The sequence below is a fragment of the Lipophrys pholis genome, assembly GCF_963383615.2.
Source record: "Lipophrys pholis genome assembly, chromosome: 11".
Classification (NCBI taxonomy): domain Eukaryota; kingdom Metazoa; phylum Chordata; class Actinopteri; order Blenniiformes; family Blenniidae; genus Lipophrys; species Lipophrys pholis.
Genome location: NC_137631.1, coordinates 1,412,596 through 1,431,817, shown reverse-complemented (window position 1 = coordinate 1,431,817; position 19,222 = coordinate 1,412,596). Strand labels below are relative to the sequence as shown.

Sequence of the window (19,222 nt, the reverse complement as noted above, 5' to 3'; positions counted from 1 at the left end):
ATGGCGAATTTTCCAGGGTTGAGCACATGGTTTCTTTGTTCTCAAAGAAACGTGGCTCACCCCCCTCCTCGCCCCCCCCCCCCTTCCTCATGAGGGTGAGTGAACAAAGGATTTTGGCTCCAACAGAGCTCTGATGGAGCTCTGATGGAGCTCTGATGGAGCTCCGCAGCAGCTCTGATGGAGCTCTGATGGAGCTCCGCTGCAGCTCTGATGGAGCTCTGATGGAGCTCTGATGGAGCTCTGATGGAGCTCCGCTGCAGCTCTGATGCAGCTCTGATGGAGCTCCGCTGCAGCTCTGATGCAGCTCTGATGGAGCTCTGATGGAGCTCCGCTGCAGCTCTGATGGAGCTCTGATGGAGCTCCGCTGCTCCCTCGCCTCCGACCGCAAGTAGAAATCATTAAAAAATCCATTAGTGATATCATCATCCAATCACCAACCAGGAAATTACAGCCACTTACGGGCCGGCGTCAGATACGTGGGTCGGTTCTCTTGGTTAATCGTCTGGGGGGAATACAAGTGGAAGCACTTTGTGGGACGTTCGTATCAGTTTTTCAGGAACCCGAGGAAACGTCTCGTCTCTTTGTGCTGTTGGAGCAAAGGTCAGGTCCAGAAGGAAGATTTCCTCCATCGTTCTCCCTCTGACAGAACCTGCTGGGGCCACAACACAGGTTCTGGGTCGAGCTCGTGTTCAGGTGGTTGAAGCTCTTCTCTGTGAAAACATGAACTCTGGACCTGATGAAGCAACATCGTTCATCAAAACTGCTGAGTCGTGAACTCATGTGGCTAAAACCAATGAACACGAGAGACACTCAAACTGGAGTGTTTAGATGAGGGTCGGGGTGCGTTAGTCTGTTCATGAGAACGATCTGATGGAGACGATCTGATGGAGACGATCTGATGGAGACGATCTGATGGAGACAATCTGATGGAGACGATCTGATGGAGACGATCTGATGGAGACGATCTCATGGAGACGATCTGATGGAGACGATCTGATGGAGAAGATCTCATGGAGACAATCTGATGGAGACGATCTGATGGAGACAATCTGATGGAGAAGATCTGATGGAGACAATCTGATGGAGACGATCTCATGGAGACAATCTGATGGAGACGATCTGATGGAGAAGATCTCATGGAGACGATCTGATGGAGACGATCTGATGGAGACGATCTCATGGAGACGATCTGATGGAGACGATCTGATGGAGAAGATCTCATGGAGACGATCTGATGGAGACGATCTGATGGAGACGATCTCATGGAGACGATCTGATGGAGACGATCTGATGGAGACAATCTGATGGAGAAGATCTGATGGAGAAGATCTGATGGAGACAATCTGATGGAGAAGATCTGATGGAGAAGATCTGATGGAGACGATCTGATGGAGACGATCTGATGGAGATGATCAGATGGAGACGATCTGATGGAGACAATCTGATGGAGAAGATCTGATGGAGATGATCTGATGATGCCTCCTCAGGCACCAGATGAAACGGGATCTCACGGAGGTGGACGTGGAGGAAGACGTCAAAGATCGCAGCCATGTTTGGTTAATGGTGGACGCCAACATGGCCGCTCAGTCTCCTGGCTCTTGGTGACTCTGTGCTCGTCCCCTGCAGGTTCCAAGGCGGCGGCCATGTCGTTCTCCAGCAGCGTGTGCGAGCTGCGGCCCGGCGGCCTGACGGGCCCGCTGCAGGCCGTCCAGCTGGCCCAGGACCTGAGGCTGGCTCTGGAGCTGCAGCCCGGCCCGGAGGAGCGGGAGCAGCTCAGAGCGCAGCTGCCTTCACAAACACTGCAGACGCTGCTGGATTGGCTGCAGGGCGGAGCGGTGAGTACGGCCACGCCCCCTCCCGCAGCCACGCCCACACACACACACACACACACACACACACACACACACACACACACACACACACAGGGTCTGCGGTGTCTTGGTCAGTATGGATCATCAGGCCAGATGGTTTCCTTGTACATTAACGTAAATCTTGACCCCAATATTTTTTTAATGTATTTTATTTCCACAACAGAAAACTTACAAAATAGAAAAAAATTATTATATATATATATAAAACATATATATACACACAACAATACCAAAACTACAATATCTAAGGAGAGAGCAGAGGTCGTTGGTCTGCTTGTAAACAGGATGTTCAGCTTCAAAGTAAGAGAAGTCACATGTTGTGTGTAGAGAGCCATCGTGGAGTGTTTACATGATGCTGGGGGGGGGACGGGGGGGGGGGGGGGGGGGGGGGGGGGGGGGTCGGGCGACACGCTGGCGAGGCGTTTTTCACGGTGAACGCTGCGATGTGAGGAAGTGCTGCGGTATCTGACAGGACGAGGAGGAAATGTGATGTCCACTGTTCCTGCTTCTGCTCCTGCTTCAGGCCAGAGTCACTGTGTCACGTTTCAGTCACATGCATGAACCACGCAGCGTTTTGTCAAAGGGTTTTCTGCAACCAGCTGCAGCAGTGGAATCATTTTTCATACCATATACTCTTAGGTAACTTTCATAAGAAAATGTAGTCAAACTGATAATGACACAATGGAGTTGCTGCGTCTCCCTGAGAGGAGCTTCCCTCCTGCTGGGTGACCAGACGGACCCGAGGAGGAACGTTTACTGACTCGATGCATCAAGTCGTCCTCAGACGTGATTTACTCCTTTACTGTTACCAGCTTCCTCCCCCTCCTCCTCCTCCTCCTCCTCCACCTCCCCTCCCCTCCCCCTCCTCCCCCTCCCCCTCCCCCTCCCCCTCCCCCTCCCCCTCCTCCTCCCCCCCCCTCCTCCTCCTCCTCCCCCTCCCCCTCCTCCTCCTCCCCCGGTCCTCCGACGCTGCCACTTCTCTGTTTACATCTTATTTCTGCTTTCATCACCGCTCTGTGTGTGTGTGTGTGTGTGTGTGTGTGTGTGTGTGTGTGTGTGTGTGTGTGTGTGTGTGTGTGTGTGTGTGTGTGTGTGTGCAGTTGCAGTTGCAGTTGCAGTTCTCTCCTGCAGAGGTCAGTGTTTTCTGCTGGGAGCAGGTTGAGTGTGTCGAGGGTAAAAATGGAGAAGTGGATGTTGGATGTCTCACATGTTGCACCCAGTTGCTGGACAACCAGCCCCCCCCCCCCCCCACCCCCCCCCATTTCTTTATTCATTTCCTCCTCTCTGGGCCCTCCTCCTCCTCCTCCTCCTCCTCCTCCTCCTCCTCCTCCTCCTCCTCCTCCTCCTCCTCCTCCTCCTCCCGGCTCTCTCGTCACGTTACACACTCTTTCTATTTATTAATTCAGCTGCTGCCGTTTCTCCTTTTTCAATCACTTCATCTCGAACGGAAAAATAAAAGTACAACTTTTATTGCGTTTAGCGTCTGCAGAGGAAATGTCGCCTTCGTTTACGTGTGCACACAGGAAAGGGAACATTTTCCCTTGAATTCACGCCGAGGCCTTGTTTACACAACATTGGGGGTCTGTTGCCGTGACAACGTTGCTGGGAGCCACTGAAAACACAGCTTCTGGAAAACGCAATGTTTTCCTCCGTGGTGTCCCGACTCCAAGTCCATATTCTGCTGGGACTTGTGTACTTTTATTTTGACAGTCTCCGTACAATCCAACTTGGTACTTTTATTCTGACAGTCACCGTAATAACAAACCAACTTGATACTTTTATTCTGACAGTCACCGTAATAACAAACCAACTTGGTGGTTTTATTCTGACAGTCACCGTAATAACAATCCACTGGTGGTCAGTCCACTAGAATGTTCTCCCAGTGTGAATGTTTAGAGCTCTTTGTTCTCTGCTGCATCTGCTTTCATTGTTTTCAGTAGTTCTGCCGTCGCCGTGGAAACAGACAAACAAAAAAACAAACTTTGTCGTCGTGTGACAGAGCCTGAACTGGTTCTTTATCTATGCTGCATAAATGTTTCGTGAGATTTTTTAAGAAATTTGGTGTTTTGTAGTTTGTAGTTTGTAGTTTGTAATAGGTTTATACTAAGTTTGTAGTAAGTTTGTTGTTTGTGGTTTGTAGCAAACCTGCATTAATGGATTTAGATGCAAACTGATAATCTGATCAGATTAACATAAAGTCACACATACTGTTAGTATTCATGTGAATAATCCAGAAAAATCACTCTCATAAGAGAAGTGGAATAAAAAAATGCAGATTATAAACTCGGATGATAAGGTGAAGCTGTCCTGGTGACCTCTGACCTCCAGTCCACCCTTCCTGCCGCGCGGACCCGCCAGATTAAAGCTGTAAACACAGGAAGCTCCATCTTTACTGATGAGCTTCAACATGTGAGGAAGTTTATTTTGAAAACTCATTTTCAGTGATGCTCATCAGGAAGTTTCTGGTTTCTCTCATTTTTAATCTTCACTGAACAGAATCAAAAAAATGTTTTTACGACTGGAACTGTGGGGAAAGTGGTTTGCTCTGCCAGCGCAGCCCCGGGTCGGGGGTTCAAGTCCCGGAGAGTTTCCATGTTCTTCAACTTCACAGTATGTCAATATACGAGAGAGAGAGAGAGAGAGAGAGAGAGAGAGAGAGAGAGAGAGAGGGGAATCTGGGCTGAGTCAACAGAGGAAGAGGAAGAAGGACAAACCCTCCTCATTCCTCCCCTCCTCTTTCTGAGCTTCACCATTTGGCTGAAAGAGAGAAGAGAGAGAGAGAGAGAGAGAAGAGGAGGAGGAGGAGGAGTGACTCTGGAGTGAAGAAAGGAAGCAGAGACAGAAAGGAAGGAAGCGGGAGAAGGAAGGTGTGCAGGAGGGTTGAATGGAGAGAAGGAGGGAGGAAGAAGAGTGAACTGCAGGGAGGAACGAAAGAAAGAAAGAAAGTACAAGGAAGAAAGGAGGGGGAGGAGAGGAGGGGGGGCAAGCCGGGTGGTGGGGGGCTCGTAAACAGATCGCTGCTCCACAGCTGTGAGCACACACACACACACACACACACACACACACACACACACACACACACACACACACACACACACACACAGAGCGATGGGCCGGCAGCATGGAGACTCACATTGACGTCTACAAACATTTCTCTTGGCTCAGGAAGGTGAGTTCAGCTTCTTTATTCAACTTTACAGTAGAAACTCTTCCTCTGGTTCTCCTCCTCTGGTTCTCCTCCTGTAGTTCTCCTCCTCTGGTTCCTCTCCTCTGGTTCCTCTCCTCTGGTTCTCCTCCTCTGGTTCTCCTCCTCTGGTTCTCCCCCTCTGGTTCCTCTCCCTCTGGTTCTCCTCCTCTGGTTCTCCTCCTCTGGTTCCTCTCCCTCTGGTTCTCCTCCTCTGGTTCTCCTCCTCTGGTTCCTCTCCCTCTGGTTCTCCTCCTCTGGTTCTCCCCCTCTGGTTCTCCTCCTCTGGTTCTCCTCCTCTGGTTCTCCCCCTCTGGTTCTCCTCCTCTGGTTCTCCTCCTCTGGTTCTCCTCCTCTGGTTCTCCCCCTCTGGTTCTCCTCCTCTGGTTCTCCCCCTCTGGTTCTCCCCCTCTGGTTCCTCTCCCTCTGGTTCCTCTCCCTCTGGTTCTCCTCCTCTGGTTCCTCCCCCTCTGGTTCCTCTCCCTCTGGTTCTCCTCCTCTGGTTCCTCCCCCTCTGGTTCCTCTCCCTCCCAGCTGATGTTTGTTATCAGATCTGCTGATCAGAATGGTGGTTATGTAACGTGGAGACTTTCTGTCACTGGATAAACAAGAAGGAGGCGCAGCCGCTTGTTTCCCGTTTCATTGGAGGAAAAGTTCAAACTCCTCATGATGTTTCTCTCCGTTCAAAACTTCCCCGAGCTGCTTCCCCCCTCCGATTCCAGAGTCACCGTCGCCATGGAAACGAGGTCTGCGCTCCCGCTTCAGGGTGGAATTCCAAGTCGTTTTGGGAATTATTCAAACTTCTTCCACCGTGTGGTTTGAACTGTCGGTAGTTTGTCGGAATTTGTTTTTGTGTTGTTTGGAATTCCAGGGAACTTCCCAAAGCCCCGCCCACTTTAGGTCAGAATTCAGAGTTTTAACATGGCCTGGATACATTTGTGTAAATAATGTTTTAAAGTGTTTAAAGTCACATGAACACGATATCTCTCTCCGCTCGGCGGCCATTTTGATCCGGGGTTAAACTCATTAAAGTTTAATATTATAAACTCATATTATCCAGTTCTTGTTCAACACGGCGTCATGTTTTTAATCTGAGTGAACTAACGAGGGAGCGGCTTCCCGGAGGCGGCCATATTGTTTTCCCAGCTGCAGCGTTGTGATGGAAAACTACAACTCGGTTTTTATCAAAGTATTTATCTTATTGTGTTGATGTTCGAACCTGAATTTAAATGTTTACATTTTTCGTCTTTGCCGAGGAAAGTTGGTACGAAGATTATTTTTACTCGTCTGCGTGTCTTTATTTATTTATTTATTTATTTATTTATTTATTTATTTATTTATTTATTTATTTATTTATTGGTTTGTATGTAAGTATTTTACCAACTTTTCGCTAAAACTATTCACCTGAATTGTATGAGATTTTCAGAGATCATTTGTCCCAATCCAAGGATTCTCCCATTAAAGTTTGAGAGCAGTCGGGTTAAAGGTCAAGGCCGAGGTCACGAAAAGGTCCAAAATGTGTTTTCGTCATAACGCGGTCAGTTTTAATCTGATTGATGTGAGACCGACACCAAAATGTTCAGTTCTCACTTCCCTCTCCTCTGACATGTCACATGATGCAGTGACGTCATCAACCTGGTTAGTGGTCGAGGGTCAAAGGTCGGGGGGGGTCAAAGAAACAGTAAAATGTGTGTACATCAGTGTCAAACAGTGACAACATGAAGAAATTCAAGCGACCAGGACAGCAGATGGAAGCAGTGTGGATCAAATAACCTGTAATCTACTGGTTTCCATGGTGATAAATGTGGCGTTGGTGAGGGGCTGCGCTCTACCGAGCGTAGCTCTATGTTTCTCCTTGTAAATCTCTTTGAATTTCCTCGTGTTTGATGCCTGATTTGGTTTATTGGTCCAGAGGAATCTCAGACCGTTTCAGATGGAAACGCTTCGTTTCCATGGAAACGCTTCGTTTCCATGGAAACGCTTCGTTTCCATGGAAACAGTAGAAACACTGAAATTGTGTATTTTTCATGTTGGTCCACTAGTTGGTGTTGTTGTCAGTTTTAGTACTGAAAGCAAACACACACACACACACACACACACACACACACACACACACACACACACACACACACACACAGAGAACACTGAGCTCTAAACATTAACACTGAGAGAACGTTCTAGTGGACACACCACCAAGTTGGATTGATATTACGGTGACTGTCAAAATAAAACCACCAAGTTGGATTGTTATTACGGTGACTGTCAAAATAAAACCACCAAGTTGGATTGTTATTACGGTGACTGTCAAAATAAAACCACCAAGTTGGATTGTTATTACGGTGACTGTCAAAATAAAACCACCAAGTCCAGGAGAACAAGGACTGGGAGTCATGACACCACGGAGGAAGCTTTGTTCTGATTGGCTCTACTGAGCATGTGCAGAAGAACTAATTATTTACCAACGTGGCGACCAGAAGCAGGAGCAGAATTTCAGAATAGTTGAGTTATTCACCGTTTCCATGGAGACGGAGCCTTTTCAAAATGTGGCGTTCTCAGTGACTCCGCGCATCGTTGTCGTGTAAACGGACCTTAAAACACAACGAGAGTTTTGGGTTTTCACCTTTAAACTGGGTCTAAGTTCATCTCTTGAGTCGATCTAAAGGTTTTTTCTTCACAATCCCGATCGAATGAAAACTGGCTTCACACAAACGTCTCCATTTAAAATCTGAACCATGAATTTATCTCGGTGACTTTGCTGAAGCGGTTCTCCTTCACTCCGGGTTCGGCCGGTCTGGTCTCCCTCCAGCACATTTCAGTCACGCCGAATTGTTAAAAAGTCGCTCGGCTCACTTCAGTTTATCTAATCGGCGGCGATCTGAAGACGATTCAGCTCTGCTCTGACACAGCAGATCAAAAAACCGAGTGCGGATAATCTGGACGCGTTGGTCCTTTAAGGTTCTCGCTCAGTTCCCCTCCCTTCAAGGAGAAACTGGTCACACTGCGAAGAATCTTTCTCACATTTACTGGAAAGATGGACGATTGCAGCTCAAAGCAAATGTTTTAAAGTTCGATTAAGGTTCTTTAAAGCAGCTCAGGCTCTTGGACACTGCTGAGTTCAGTAACGATGAGCAGGAGTGAAGCGTTCAGCCTCACTGTGTTCCTCTCAGGTAGGCCAGGGACAGTAGATGGTGAAACATGGACGTGATGCTGCAGCTGCAGGAGGGTTACTGAAGAACTACGGATGTTAAGTTCATCTTCATTTATTTTAAAACATCTCTTTAGTTGCCTTCAGCGGGATTCAGTGTCGGCGTGTCGAGAAGCTGCTGGCTGTTTGGAAGCGGGTCACAAATACAAGTACCAAGTTGGATGGTTATTGCAGTGACTGTCAAAATAAAAGTACAATAAAATGTTTCTACAATAAGAGACACTGACGAGTCGGACGGGATGAAGAAGACATGGAACAGGTTGAGGTTATAGAACCATGAGGACGGACTGTTAAACTGCTGACTGCTTATTGAATTCAACTGAGACTTTAAATTCAATTTAGAGACGAGCACACACACACACACACACACACACACACACACACACACACACACACACACACACACACACACACACACACACACACACACACACACACACACACAGTGGAGTGCATTCAGTAGGCGGTGGCCGTGTCGTCATACATTCTTGGACTCTGGGTCGCGCTGAGTTCTGGACTGTCTCCCACCCGGACCAGTCCCGTGGAAACGACCTGCGACCGAAACAACTGAAAGAAGTGTTTGACTGCTTCTCCTCGTCTTCTTCACAGAAAGGTCATCATCATGAAGCTGCATCATCATCACTTTTTAAGAAAGTGATGATCTCTCCCTCTCTCTCCCTCTCCCCCCCTCTCTCTTTCTCTCTCTCCCTCTCATCCCCCCTCTTTCTCTTTCTCTCTCTCTTTCTCTCTCTCCCTCTCCCCCCCCCCCCCCCATATTTCCCACTGGAGAGACTAAAACCTAAACTTATTACAATCCAGACTTTTATGAGTTGGAAGTGACTTACACGCGGTGTCACTCTGTTCTCTCTCTTCCTCTCTTGTGTTCGGCTTTATTTTGCAGTGTGATATCGGCTGCAGTTCATCCTCGTGGCCCTCAGGTGATTCATTTACCTGGACGCTGTGACCTGTGGTCAGGAGGATGACCTGTGGTCAGGAGGATGACCTGTGACCTGTGGTCAGGAGGATGACCTGTGGTCAGGAGGATGACCTGTGGTCAGGAGGATGACCTGTGACCTGTGGTCAGGAGGATGACCTGTGGTCAGGAGGATCACCTGTGGTCAGGAGGATGACCTGCTGCTCTCTGCCTCTCCTGTCTCTTTGCGGACAGTCACAGACGCGTGAGGCAGTTTTGTGTCAGTTAAACATCCAGAACTCTCATATCGACGTTCTCTGTGAACTCCAGGAAGCAAACACACACACACGGACTGAAGTCTGGAGGAATTCTGCATGTCGGCGCTGATTCTGCACCGTCAAACGGTTATTTGGGAGATTTCTCAGCTTGTCATTCTTTCGAAAAAAAAAACGATAAATATTGGCAATCAAATTATATCGTTTCTTTTTTTGACCAACAAATTAGGCGCCCAGTTTACGTGACAGCGTTCCACGTGACGACACCCCGTCTGTTAAAGGAGTCTCATTATCTCACTCCTCCTCCTTTTCCCTCCATTTGAATATTAGCTGCATTCAGAATCTGCTGTGTCTGTGTGAGCTGGACTGGCTCCGCCCACACATGCCCATCTTGGGAAGAGGAGGAAGTACTTCCTCTCGTGGTGCCATGTGCCAGAGCAGAGCTGTAAGTACAAGCAACAACTGTAGTGTAATAAACAAACAAAAACAACCCAACAAGAAAAACATGGAAAATCAGGAAGGAAGTGAAAACAGCAGCGATACGTTGCGGGCCGAGGAGGAAGAGGAGGAAGAGGAGGACCAACCGCCAGTCACTATGATGAAGGTGTAAATTAAAGGTTCCTCCGCTGGGAGTTCCCCTCACATGAAGCACAGATCAACCTTTTACCCTCCAGAACAACCACCAGCTTCATTGAAGGAGAAAACGGGTCGGCTCCAGTCGGATGAAGCGTTTCTGCCGGGCGCCGCTTCAGGAAGTGAACAGACGAAGCGCCTGACGGCCTCCAATCAGGAACAACTTCTCCTTTTCAACTGTTCACTTTTATCTAAAAGACTTTTACGTTTGAAACGACCAACAAGAAGTTCTGCCTTTCTGAGACTTCATTGATGTAATCTGATTACTTGATTCTGATTACTTGAAACAACCAAGGTGACAGTTTGAGGAGTTTGAGGATTGGACCTCACATGGACGGAAAGTACTTGAGTAAAGTTACAGTTACCTGCCAGAGAGACGCGAGTCAGTGTTTCTCCTGGAGGTGGAGCTGCTGCAGGCTGGTTGGAGGTGGAGGTGGAGGTGGTTGGAGGTGGAGCTGCTGCAGGCTGGTTGGAGGTGGAGGTGGTTGGAGCAGATAAATGGAGTCAGATGAGTTCTGGTCATGAGCTCAGAGAAACAGGTCGTTTGAAGGTCGAACAATATTTTATAAACAGACGACGAGTCTGTGGAGTTTGTAGGTTCTACCTGTAGGTTCCTTCCTCCGCTGACTGTACATGTCCTGTGTGTGTGTGTGTGTGTGTGTGTGTGTGTGTGTGTGTGTGTGTGTGTGTGTGTGTGTGTGTGTGTGTGTGTGTGTGTGTGTGTGTGTGTGTGTGTGTGTGTGTGTGTGTGTGTGTGTGTGTGTGTGTGTGTGTGTGTGTGTGTGTGTGTGTGTGTGTCTCATGATTAACGCCAGTGTTTCTGTGTTTCTTCTCCTCTGCAGGTGAACCTTTGCTCTCCAGCCAACAATGAGAGCTACCAGGAGCGACTGCTTCGACTAGAAGGAGACAAGGAGTCTCTGGTGCTTCAGGTCAGAAACGTCCTTCAGCTCAACCTTCATGACTTTAAACTCGAGGCTGCGTCCGTCCAGAAACACTTCATAGCTTCATCTTCTGTTTCCTTTATCTATTTCTAAACTCCATCTAAAACATAGAGGCCTAAAACACACATGAGAGTGTGTAGCTGGTGTGTAACTAGTGTGTAACTGGTGTGTAGCTGGTGTGTAACTGGTGTGTAGCTGGTGTGTAACTGGTGTGTAGCTGGTGTGTAGCTGGTGTGTAACCGGTGTGTAACTGGTGTGTAGCTGGTGTGTAACTGGTGTGTAGCTGGTGTGTAACTAGTGTGTAGCTGGTGTGTAACTAGTGTGTAACTGGTGTGTAGCTGGTGTGTAACTGGTGTGTAGCTGGTGTGTAACTGGTGTGTAGCTGGTGTGTAGCTGGTGTGTAACTGGTGTGTAGCTGGTGTGTAACTAGTGTGTAACTGGTGTGTAGCTGGTGTGTAACTGGTGTGTAGCTGGTGTGTAACTGGTGTGTAGCTGGTGTGTAGCTGGTGTGTAACTGGTGTGTAGCTGGTGTGTAACCGGTGTGTAACTGGTGTGTAACTGGTGTGTAGCTGGTGTGTAACCGGTGTGTAACTGGTGTGTAGCTGGTGTGTAACTGGTGTGTAGCTGGTGTGTAACTGGTGTGTAACTGGTGTGTAGCTGGTGTGTAGCTGGTGTGTAACTGGTGTGTAGCTGGTGTGTAACTGGTGTGTAGCTGGTGTGTAACTGGTGTGTAACTGGTGTGTAACTGGTGTGTAACTGGTGTGTAGCTGGTGTGTAACTGGTGTGTAGCTGGTGTGTAACTGGTGTGTAGCTGGTGTGTAACTGGTGTGTAGCTGGTGTGTAACTGGTGTGTAACTGGTGTGTGTGAGTCTGAAGTCTTGTTGTGTTAAAGTGGCCGGTGAGGGAAAGTGAATGAAAACATGTTTTGTGGTCAGAAGGTGAGTCAGCAGGATTCTGCTGCTGAACAAGAACATCTCATGATCTCCGTCTTTACGTAACACGAGATGTTTTTCACGTCAGAAAAAAAGTTTTAAAACTTCAGATTCAAAGTGCTGACGTTGGTTCAGTCGACTGTATTTACTTTTGGTGTTTTCATTAGAGGAACATGTCGTCGTTGGATGAGACATTAAAGTTTTAACGACAAACCGTCAATCAGGTTTGTTGGATTTATCGTGAGTCAGAATGTTTTTGTCTGGAAGGATTTCTGCATCTTATCTCCTGTGAGATCCTGAGAAACAAGACAGACATGCCCGGACACCTTGGGAGGCTGCAAGTGTGTGTGTGTGTGTGTGTGTGTTTGGGGGGGGGGGGGGGGGGGGGGGGGTCTTCACATCATGTAATAGCTGCTTGTAGAAGCTCTGATCTTCTCCACCTTCATGTTCCTCCTCAGGCTGTGAGTGGATGTTTAACTGCCCCGGTCCGTAAAGGTGTCATTCAGTCCATATCTCATTATTTACACACACACACACACACACACACACACACACACACACACACACACACACACACACACACACACACACACACACACACTTGTTTTAGACATTCCTCTTGTGATCTCAGCCCTGATTGGCCCAGAGCCAGGGTGACCGGGGCTCAGTTCCCCTGCCGGTGGATCTGATTGGCTGTGGACAGTTTTTGCCCTCTGAGGTGTTTTGCTTGACTTCATTTTCACCTGCGACTCTCTGAAGGACTGTATGAGACGTGTGAGTCACACACACACACACACACACACGCTGTAGTCAGTCCACCTTCACCCGTGTGTGTGTGTGTGTGTGTGTGTGTGTGTAGCTCAGCAGTGGAGCTCAGAGGAGGTAAGACATGGTGGTTTAACGTCTCTCCAGTCTGTTTGTCTTTCTGTTTGTGGAGCAGCAGGTCCGACGTTAAAACACACGGAGTGAACTACAAGCGTGTTTCAACGTGTTGACCCAGAGGTCGTAGACGTAGCTCATTCATAGTTCTCCTTCATTCATTTATACTCACTTCCTCTTGACTCGGGCGTTGATTGTAAGGACGGATTATTCACTCCCGTCCTCACACACATCCTTCATTCCTGTGTGACGAGGACGAGAAGAGACTGAGCAGGAAACTTGGCAGGAGCTTGTTTCTGTGGCAGGACGAGTCTGGAGGGGAGAAAAACCAGAGGAGCCGAGGTGACGGGGAACCGGCTGCTGTCAGAGGGGCTTAGAACCGTGTGTGTGTGTGTGTGTGTGTGTGTGTGTGTGTGTGTGTGTGTGTGTGTGTGTGTGTGTGTGTGTGTGTGTGTGTGTGTGTGTCATGATGAATGTGAAAAAGAAAGGGGGTTTTCTAACGTCTCCCAAAACATTAAATTTAAAGACAAGAATTTATTTTATTTCTGTCCATTGGCTCCTCCTCTTCATCTACCTGGGCAGGTGAGCAGCTCATCGGACCGACACACTGACGGCACATGCAGCACGGGGCGAACATGCAAACTCGGCACAGAAAGACCAACCTGGACTCAAACCGTCTTCCAGAGACTCGGGCGCCGTTCACATGGCAACGATTTTCAAGTGAAAACGCAAAGCTTTCGCAGTGTTTTTCGGCATGTGTCACCGTGACAACGCTGAAAGGAGCGACTGGAAGCACAGGTTCCCAATGTGGAGCTTTTTGAAAACGCGCCGTCGTCGTGTAAACGGGCAAAAACGACATTCCTGAAAATGCTGGGCTGAATCCCGAGGAGTGGCCCAATGTGATAACTACATCGTTTTCACTGTTACTGCAAACATTTTCAAAATGTTGTCATGTAAACGCAAAACTTTCTGGAAACGAAAATGCCAAAATGACGAGTATTCACTTAAAACGTTGTCATGGAAACAGGGTCTTAGTGATTAAACAGACCACGTTTGGACACTCAGTGGCTGAGCAGAGCTGTGTGCATTTTTATTAAAAACTAGAAAATTCCAGAGGACATTTTGTGTGCCTGCCTCTCCTTTGATCTCCTTTGATCTCCTCCATGAAGTGCTTCTCCCATCCACTTTGCATGAGGAATGTTTCGTAGTTTTTGGGGGATTTATTCGGAAACGGTTAGCGGAATCGTTAACAGAACTCCTAGCAACATATTCCTGAATGTTCCGTATGGTTTGGAGTGCTTTTTGTGTCCATGCTCCCAATCGTGTGGGACTAATTACTCGCAGAAAAATAATAATAAAATTAAGCAGCCGCCTGGGATTGTAATCTTTGCGCCTCACCTCTTAAAGAGACAGGCACAAGAATGAATTGATCAAACATAATGACGCAGAAAAAAGATTCCAGGTGGATAAAAAGCTTCTCTGGTTTGATACTGGAGGGTCTGTGTGCATTGAGAACTCATCAATTTATATATATATATATATATATATTTCATATTTATTTCATGTCCCTTCTGCAGCAGCATGAATTATTACCGTATTACCAGTACTATAAGTCACACTTTTTAGCTGCTCATGCAACTCATTTCAAGAGGTGATTTGTACGTATATCAAAATAAACCAGTGTATACCATCTCTGACCACTAGGTGTCCCTGTATTCAACAGAACAGAAAAACCTCCATTATAGTGTTTGAGAAAAACGGTGGAAAAATGATGAGATTCATACTCAGGTGTGACTTATATTCTGGGAAACTTTTGTGAGCGTGCGTCCTGAAGGACTGTGACCATGTGACCCTCCAGGTGAGCGTCCTGACCGACCAGGTGGAGGCTCAAGGCGAGAAGATCCGGGATCTGGAAAGTTCTCTGGCGGAGCACCGACAGAAGCTGGCGTCCACGGAGGAGATGCTGCAGCAGGTAGGAACCCCGGTCAGCGAGCGCCGGTCAGGACGCCATGCTGAAGGCCAACATCACACGTCCATGATTCCAACAGTTTGTAAAGATCTTTGTCCTGTTATTCATTTCCTGGAGACACTATGAGTCCAAATCCTGGACATTCACACTGTGGTTTACATTTCTGCTTCATTTCCTGGACACTTACTCATATTCAACACATTTTTAGATTCTACCTCAGTTTCTCCGACATTTATTGTCCATTTTCTTGCTATTTTTCATATTTTACACTCTGACTGTGAATTTCCTTGACACGTTTGCATATTAAAGACACTTTTGGTAAATTTCCTGGACAGTTTGTTTGGACTTGGTTGAGTTTAGGTCCAACAGAATCCACTCTCTGGTCCTGATTCTGCAGAGGAAGCGTTGTTCGGGTTGTCTCCACTGAGCATGTGCACAGCTACTAGCTACTACGGCCGCGGGGACGGCGTTTTCAAAAAGTTGTATTTTCCTCCGTTTCCACAGAGACGTAATCAGAGGACTTTACGAAGCATTTCATCTTGGGAGACGTTTTTAAAAAGTTGTGTTTACAGTGGCTCCAAGTACCGTTTTCGTGTAAATGGACCCCGAACGCAACGGAGGGTTTGTGTTTTCACTGTTTAACATTGTCGTGTAAATAAGGCCCGAGTGTCAGTGTCACCTGATGGTGAGGTCACCTGGTGGAGGTGTCACCTGATGGTGAGGTCACCTGGTGGAGGTGTCACCATTCAGTCATCATCAGCCTCCTGAAGTCAGACTTGTGTTTTTTCAGAATAAAAGCAGGTATGTGGACCACAGAGCTTCGTGGTGTCACTTTGTTGTGGTGGAAATCACCTGAACAAATTCGTTCTCAGGATCTTGATCTTGGCAGTGTGAGAACCAGGATGTGGCCGAGATCAGGAGTGGATAAATAAAGGAGTGTCGGGAATAAACGGCAGGAGAGAGTGTTTCAGAGTGACTCTCCTCCCGCTGACCTTTCCTGACTCATCTCCTCTTCAGGTGGAAACATGGAAACAGGATTTCACAGGTCAGAGCTCAGCCTCTCTCGGGTTCCTCCAGATGTGATGAGAACAGACAAACTGAGGTGGAAGAAGTGAGATGATGTTGTTTCTGGATTCAGATCAAATCGTTTTATCATCTCTTCTAAGTGTTTTCATCACTATGAAGGTTAACGTACGTAGAAATAGCAAACAACTGTTTCTTTTTAAAGCAGTCGTCAGCTGGTATTCTCAGTATCCAGTCTCCCTTAAATTGTCTTTAAATACATTTTGAGAATTTATCAGGAACAAAAATCCAACATGGAGCTTCGTTCTGACCCTGAACATGGTAAATGGTAAATGAACTCCACTCATATGGCGCCTTACAGCTGCTCGAGCGGCCCCAAAGCGCTTCACATAGCTCATCACGTTCACCCATTCACTCACACATTCACACACCAATGGAGGCTGCAGCCATGATGCCCCGCCCACATGAGAGATTCTGACCGGTACAGAAGTTAGGCGCGTTGATTGGCCGCGAGGATTGTCAATCATGGCGATAGCATAGCGATAGCATAGCGATAGCATAGCAATAGCATAGCAATAGCATAGCGATAGCATAGCAATAGCATAGCGATGGCATTGCAGTAGGATAGCAATAGCATAAAATAAAAAGTGATGGTGGAGCGTCTACAAACATCGAGCCGCGGAGCAACGCAGCCGGAGATTTAAAACAAAATTCAGGTTCATTTGTAAATCACATGGTTCAACGTTTACACTTGCCCAGTTAGCGGCTAACCGCTAAATTTACTATAGGTGGTTTATGACATCATCCTCCTGTGTTGGTGACAATCAAAACCTCCCGTTTTGGGGTGGCGCCCCCTAGTGGGCAATTCTGGTTTGAACAATGAGCCCAAAGAAAAAACTTTCAAACTCCAGAGTTCCAGTTTCCACTGAGGATCAAGTTTTAATAAGGAAACGAGGGAATAATGGTGACGACTCCTTTAATGATGAAAAAATATACAAAACGCTCACTACAACCTTGTATACCAGTAATCAGTAACTAACACGTTGCCACCAGCAGATCATCTGAGCAGTGTGACCAGTCTCAAGTCTTCAAGGCTTCTTTTATTTTTCCAGTTGTTTCTCTCGACGCCGCTGATGAGATGAAACAAAGCCTCGGCTCTGTCTTGTGTTTGGACTCAACGACCTCTTTGTCCTCTTGCTGACAACGCCGAGCATTCAAAGGCCACGGCACCAAAATAAAAAACACCCCACCAGGCCCGTGACCAGGGAATAGAGACGATCTGTGCTGCGCTGAAGAAAGTTGTTGATTTACGGTCGACTGAAGCGGGAACATGTTTGTTTCTGTGAGGAATCTGCTTCAATCTCCTGACGACTGTAACCAGGAGGGTTGGAGGAGCTGTTCTCCTCTCATCTCACCACCAAATACCTGAAATACTTTATGACCTTTGAGGTTCGCTCTGTTTAGATCCTTTAAAACGAGCCTCATGTTCCACAGCTGGTCTTCACTGAGACTTCTCAATAGATCCCAGGTTAAGTTCTATAACCAGCTTCAGATTTCAGAAAGAACTCCTGAAATAAGAGTCAGTCAGATGTCAGGTGATGTTCGTGTAGTTTAGAGCTCGACCTTATCTCACATGTCGATTAGTGAAAACGCCTCATTTCAGAAAACTTGTGTGTTTCCATGGCAACGTTTTGACTACGATGTCTGAAACACTAAAGATGGTGTACTTTGCTATGGTGTTCAGTGTGTGTGTGTGTGTGTGTGTGTGTGTGTGTGTGTGTGTGTGTGTGTGTGTGTGTGTGTGTGTGTGTGTGTGTGTGTGTGTGTGTGTGTGTGTGTGTGTGTGTGTGTGTGTGTGTGTGTTTTAGAGGGGTCCATTCATCCATGTGGTCTTCTGTGTTAGTGCTGCAGGGCTGCTGCTCTCTGTGGGAACCTCCACTAATCTAATCAGAAATAGCCCTGAGTCAGCACACACACACACACACACACACACACACACACACACACACACACACACAGTACAGTGTCATCGTGCTGGAAGGAATCCGCCCACACATGTTGTCACACTGTGACTACACGTCCTACAGTTCATTTATTTCGACACAGAGATGTTGTTGTGGTGCTTTGTGCTTCCATACTGTCTTCAGCCACACACACACACACCCCTACACACACACACACATGCACACACACACACATGCACACACACACACAGATGCATGTTCAGCACACTGAATAAATAAATATTGTGATGTTATGATGTGAGCGGACGGCACGGTGGTGTAGTGGTTCGTGCTTTCACCTCACAGTGAGTGCGTTTGATTCCAGGCTCGGTGTGTGTGTGTGTGTGTGTGTGTGTGTGTGTGTGTGTGTGTGTGTGTGTGTGTGTGTGTGTGTGTGTGTGTGTGTGTGTGTGTGTGTGTGTGTGTGTGTGTGTGTGTGATGACCATTAATCTGTGATTTTTAAACATCTTCAGTCACATCAGTTACTCGCCCGCCGTCACACTTGTTGGAGGCTGATTCCCCCGACAATGTGTCAAAGTGTTAATGAGGCGGTCGGTCGCATCGGTGTGTTTTAGTGTGTGTGTAGGATAGGATGGCAACGTGGCTGTACGCCTGAACCTTCTTCCCCTTTCCCCTCCTTCCTTCTGACTTTGCCGCCGCGAGTTTGTTGACTTTGTGAGGAGTCTCTGAGATTGTGTGTGTGTGTGTGTGTGTGTGTGAGTGTGTGTGTGTGTGTGTGAGATGGACTTAAAGTGCAGAAGCGTAGAACTGCTGCGGCGGAGACGATAATCTGTCACGTGCTGCTCGGAATAACGATGCAGAGCAGCTGAGCTTCTGCCAAATTACCTCTGAAGATCACAGCTTATCCTCCGGTGTCAGATCACCCTGTGTGTGTGTGTGTGTGTGTGTGTGTGTGTGTGTGTGTGTGTGTGTGTGTGTGTGTGTGTGTGTGTGTGTGTGTGTGTGTGTGTGTGTGTGTGTGTGTGTGTGTGTGTGTGTGTGTGTTATTATGGGGTTTAACTGTCTGTCTGCGGCTGTGTGTGTGTGGCTGTGTGTGTGTGTGTGTGTGTGTGTGTGTGTGTGTGTGTGTGTGTGTGTTCACATCATTTGTTTCCAGTTGGTCTGATGGTTTCTGCTCAGCGGTGAAGGAGACAGTGATGACTTTAATAATGTGTGTGTGTGTGTGTGTGTGTGTGTGTGTGTGTGTGTGTGTGTGTGTGTGTGTGTGTGTGTGTGTGTGTGTGTGTGTGTGTGTGTGTGTGTGTGTGTGTGTGTGTGTGTGTGTGTGTAAATATGTGTGTAATATTAAAAGTAAATCCACAGATTATCGATCTCTATCTCATTGAAAGATTGTAATGAGATTACTTTGGTAAAGTTGTGACTTTTCCTTTCA

At 47.4% G+C, this 19,222-nt stretch overlaps 1 protein-coding gene across 2 annotated transcripts in view; it reads left to right on the top strand.

The window, feature by feature from the left end:
- The window catches only part of ppfibp2b (PPFIA binding protein 2b), a 76,779-nt gene that overhangs the window by 27,291 nt on the left and 30,266 nt on the right, over nt 1–19,222 (top strand). Inside the window, exons 3-5 of one of the 2 annotated variants that reach the window (XM_080474540.1) lie at nt 1,627–1,835; nt 10,924–11,010; nt 14,692–14,805. In XM_080474540.1, coding sequence (XP_080330666.1) covers nt 1,627–1,835; nt 10,924–11,010; nt 14,692–14,805 — 410 coding nt within the window. Of the gene's footprint in view, nt 1–1,626; nt 1,836–4,932; nt 5,041–10,923; nt 11,011–14,691; nt 14,806–19,222 lie in introns of those variants that run through there. The other variant, XM_080474541.1, reaches the window with a different exon arrangement.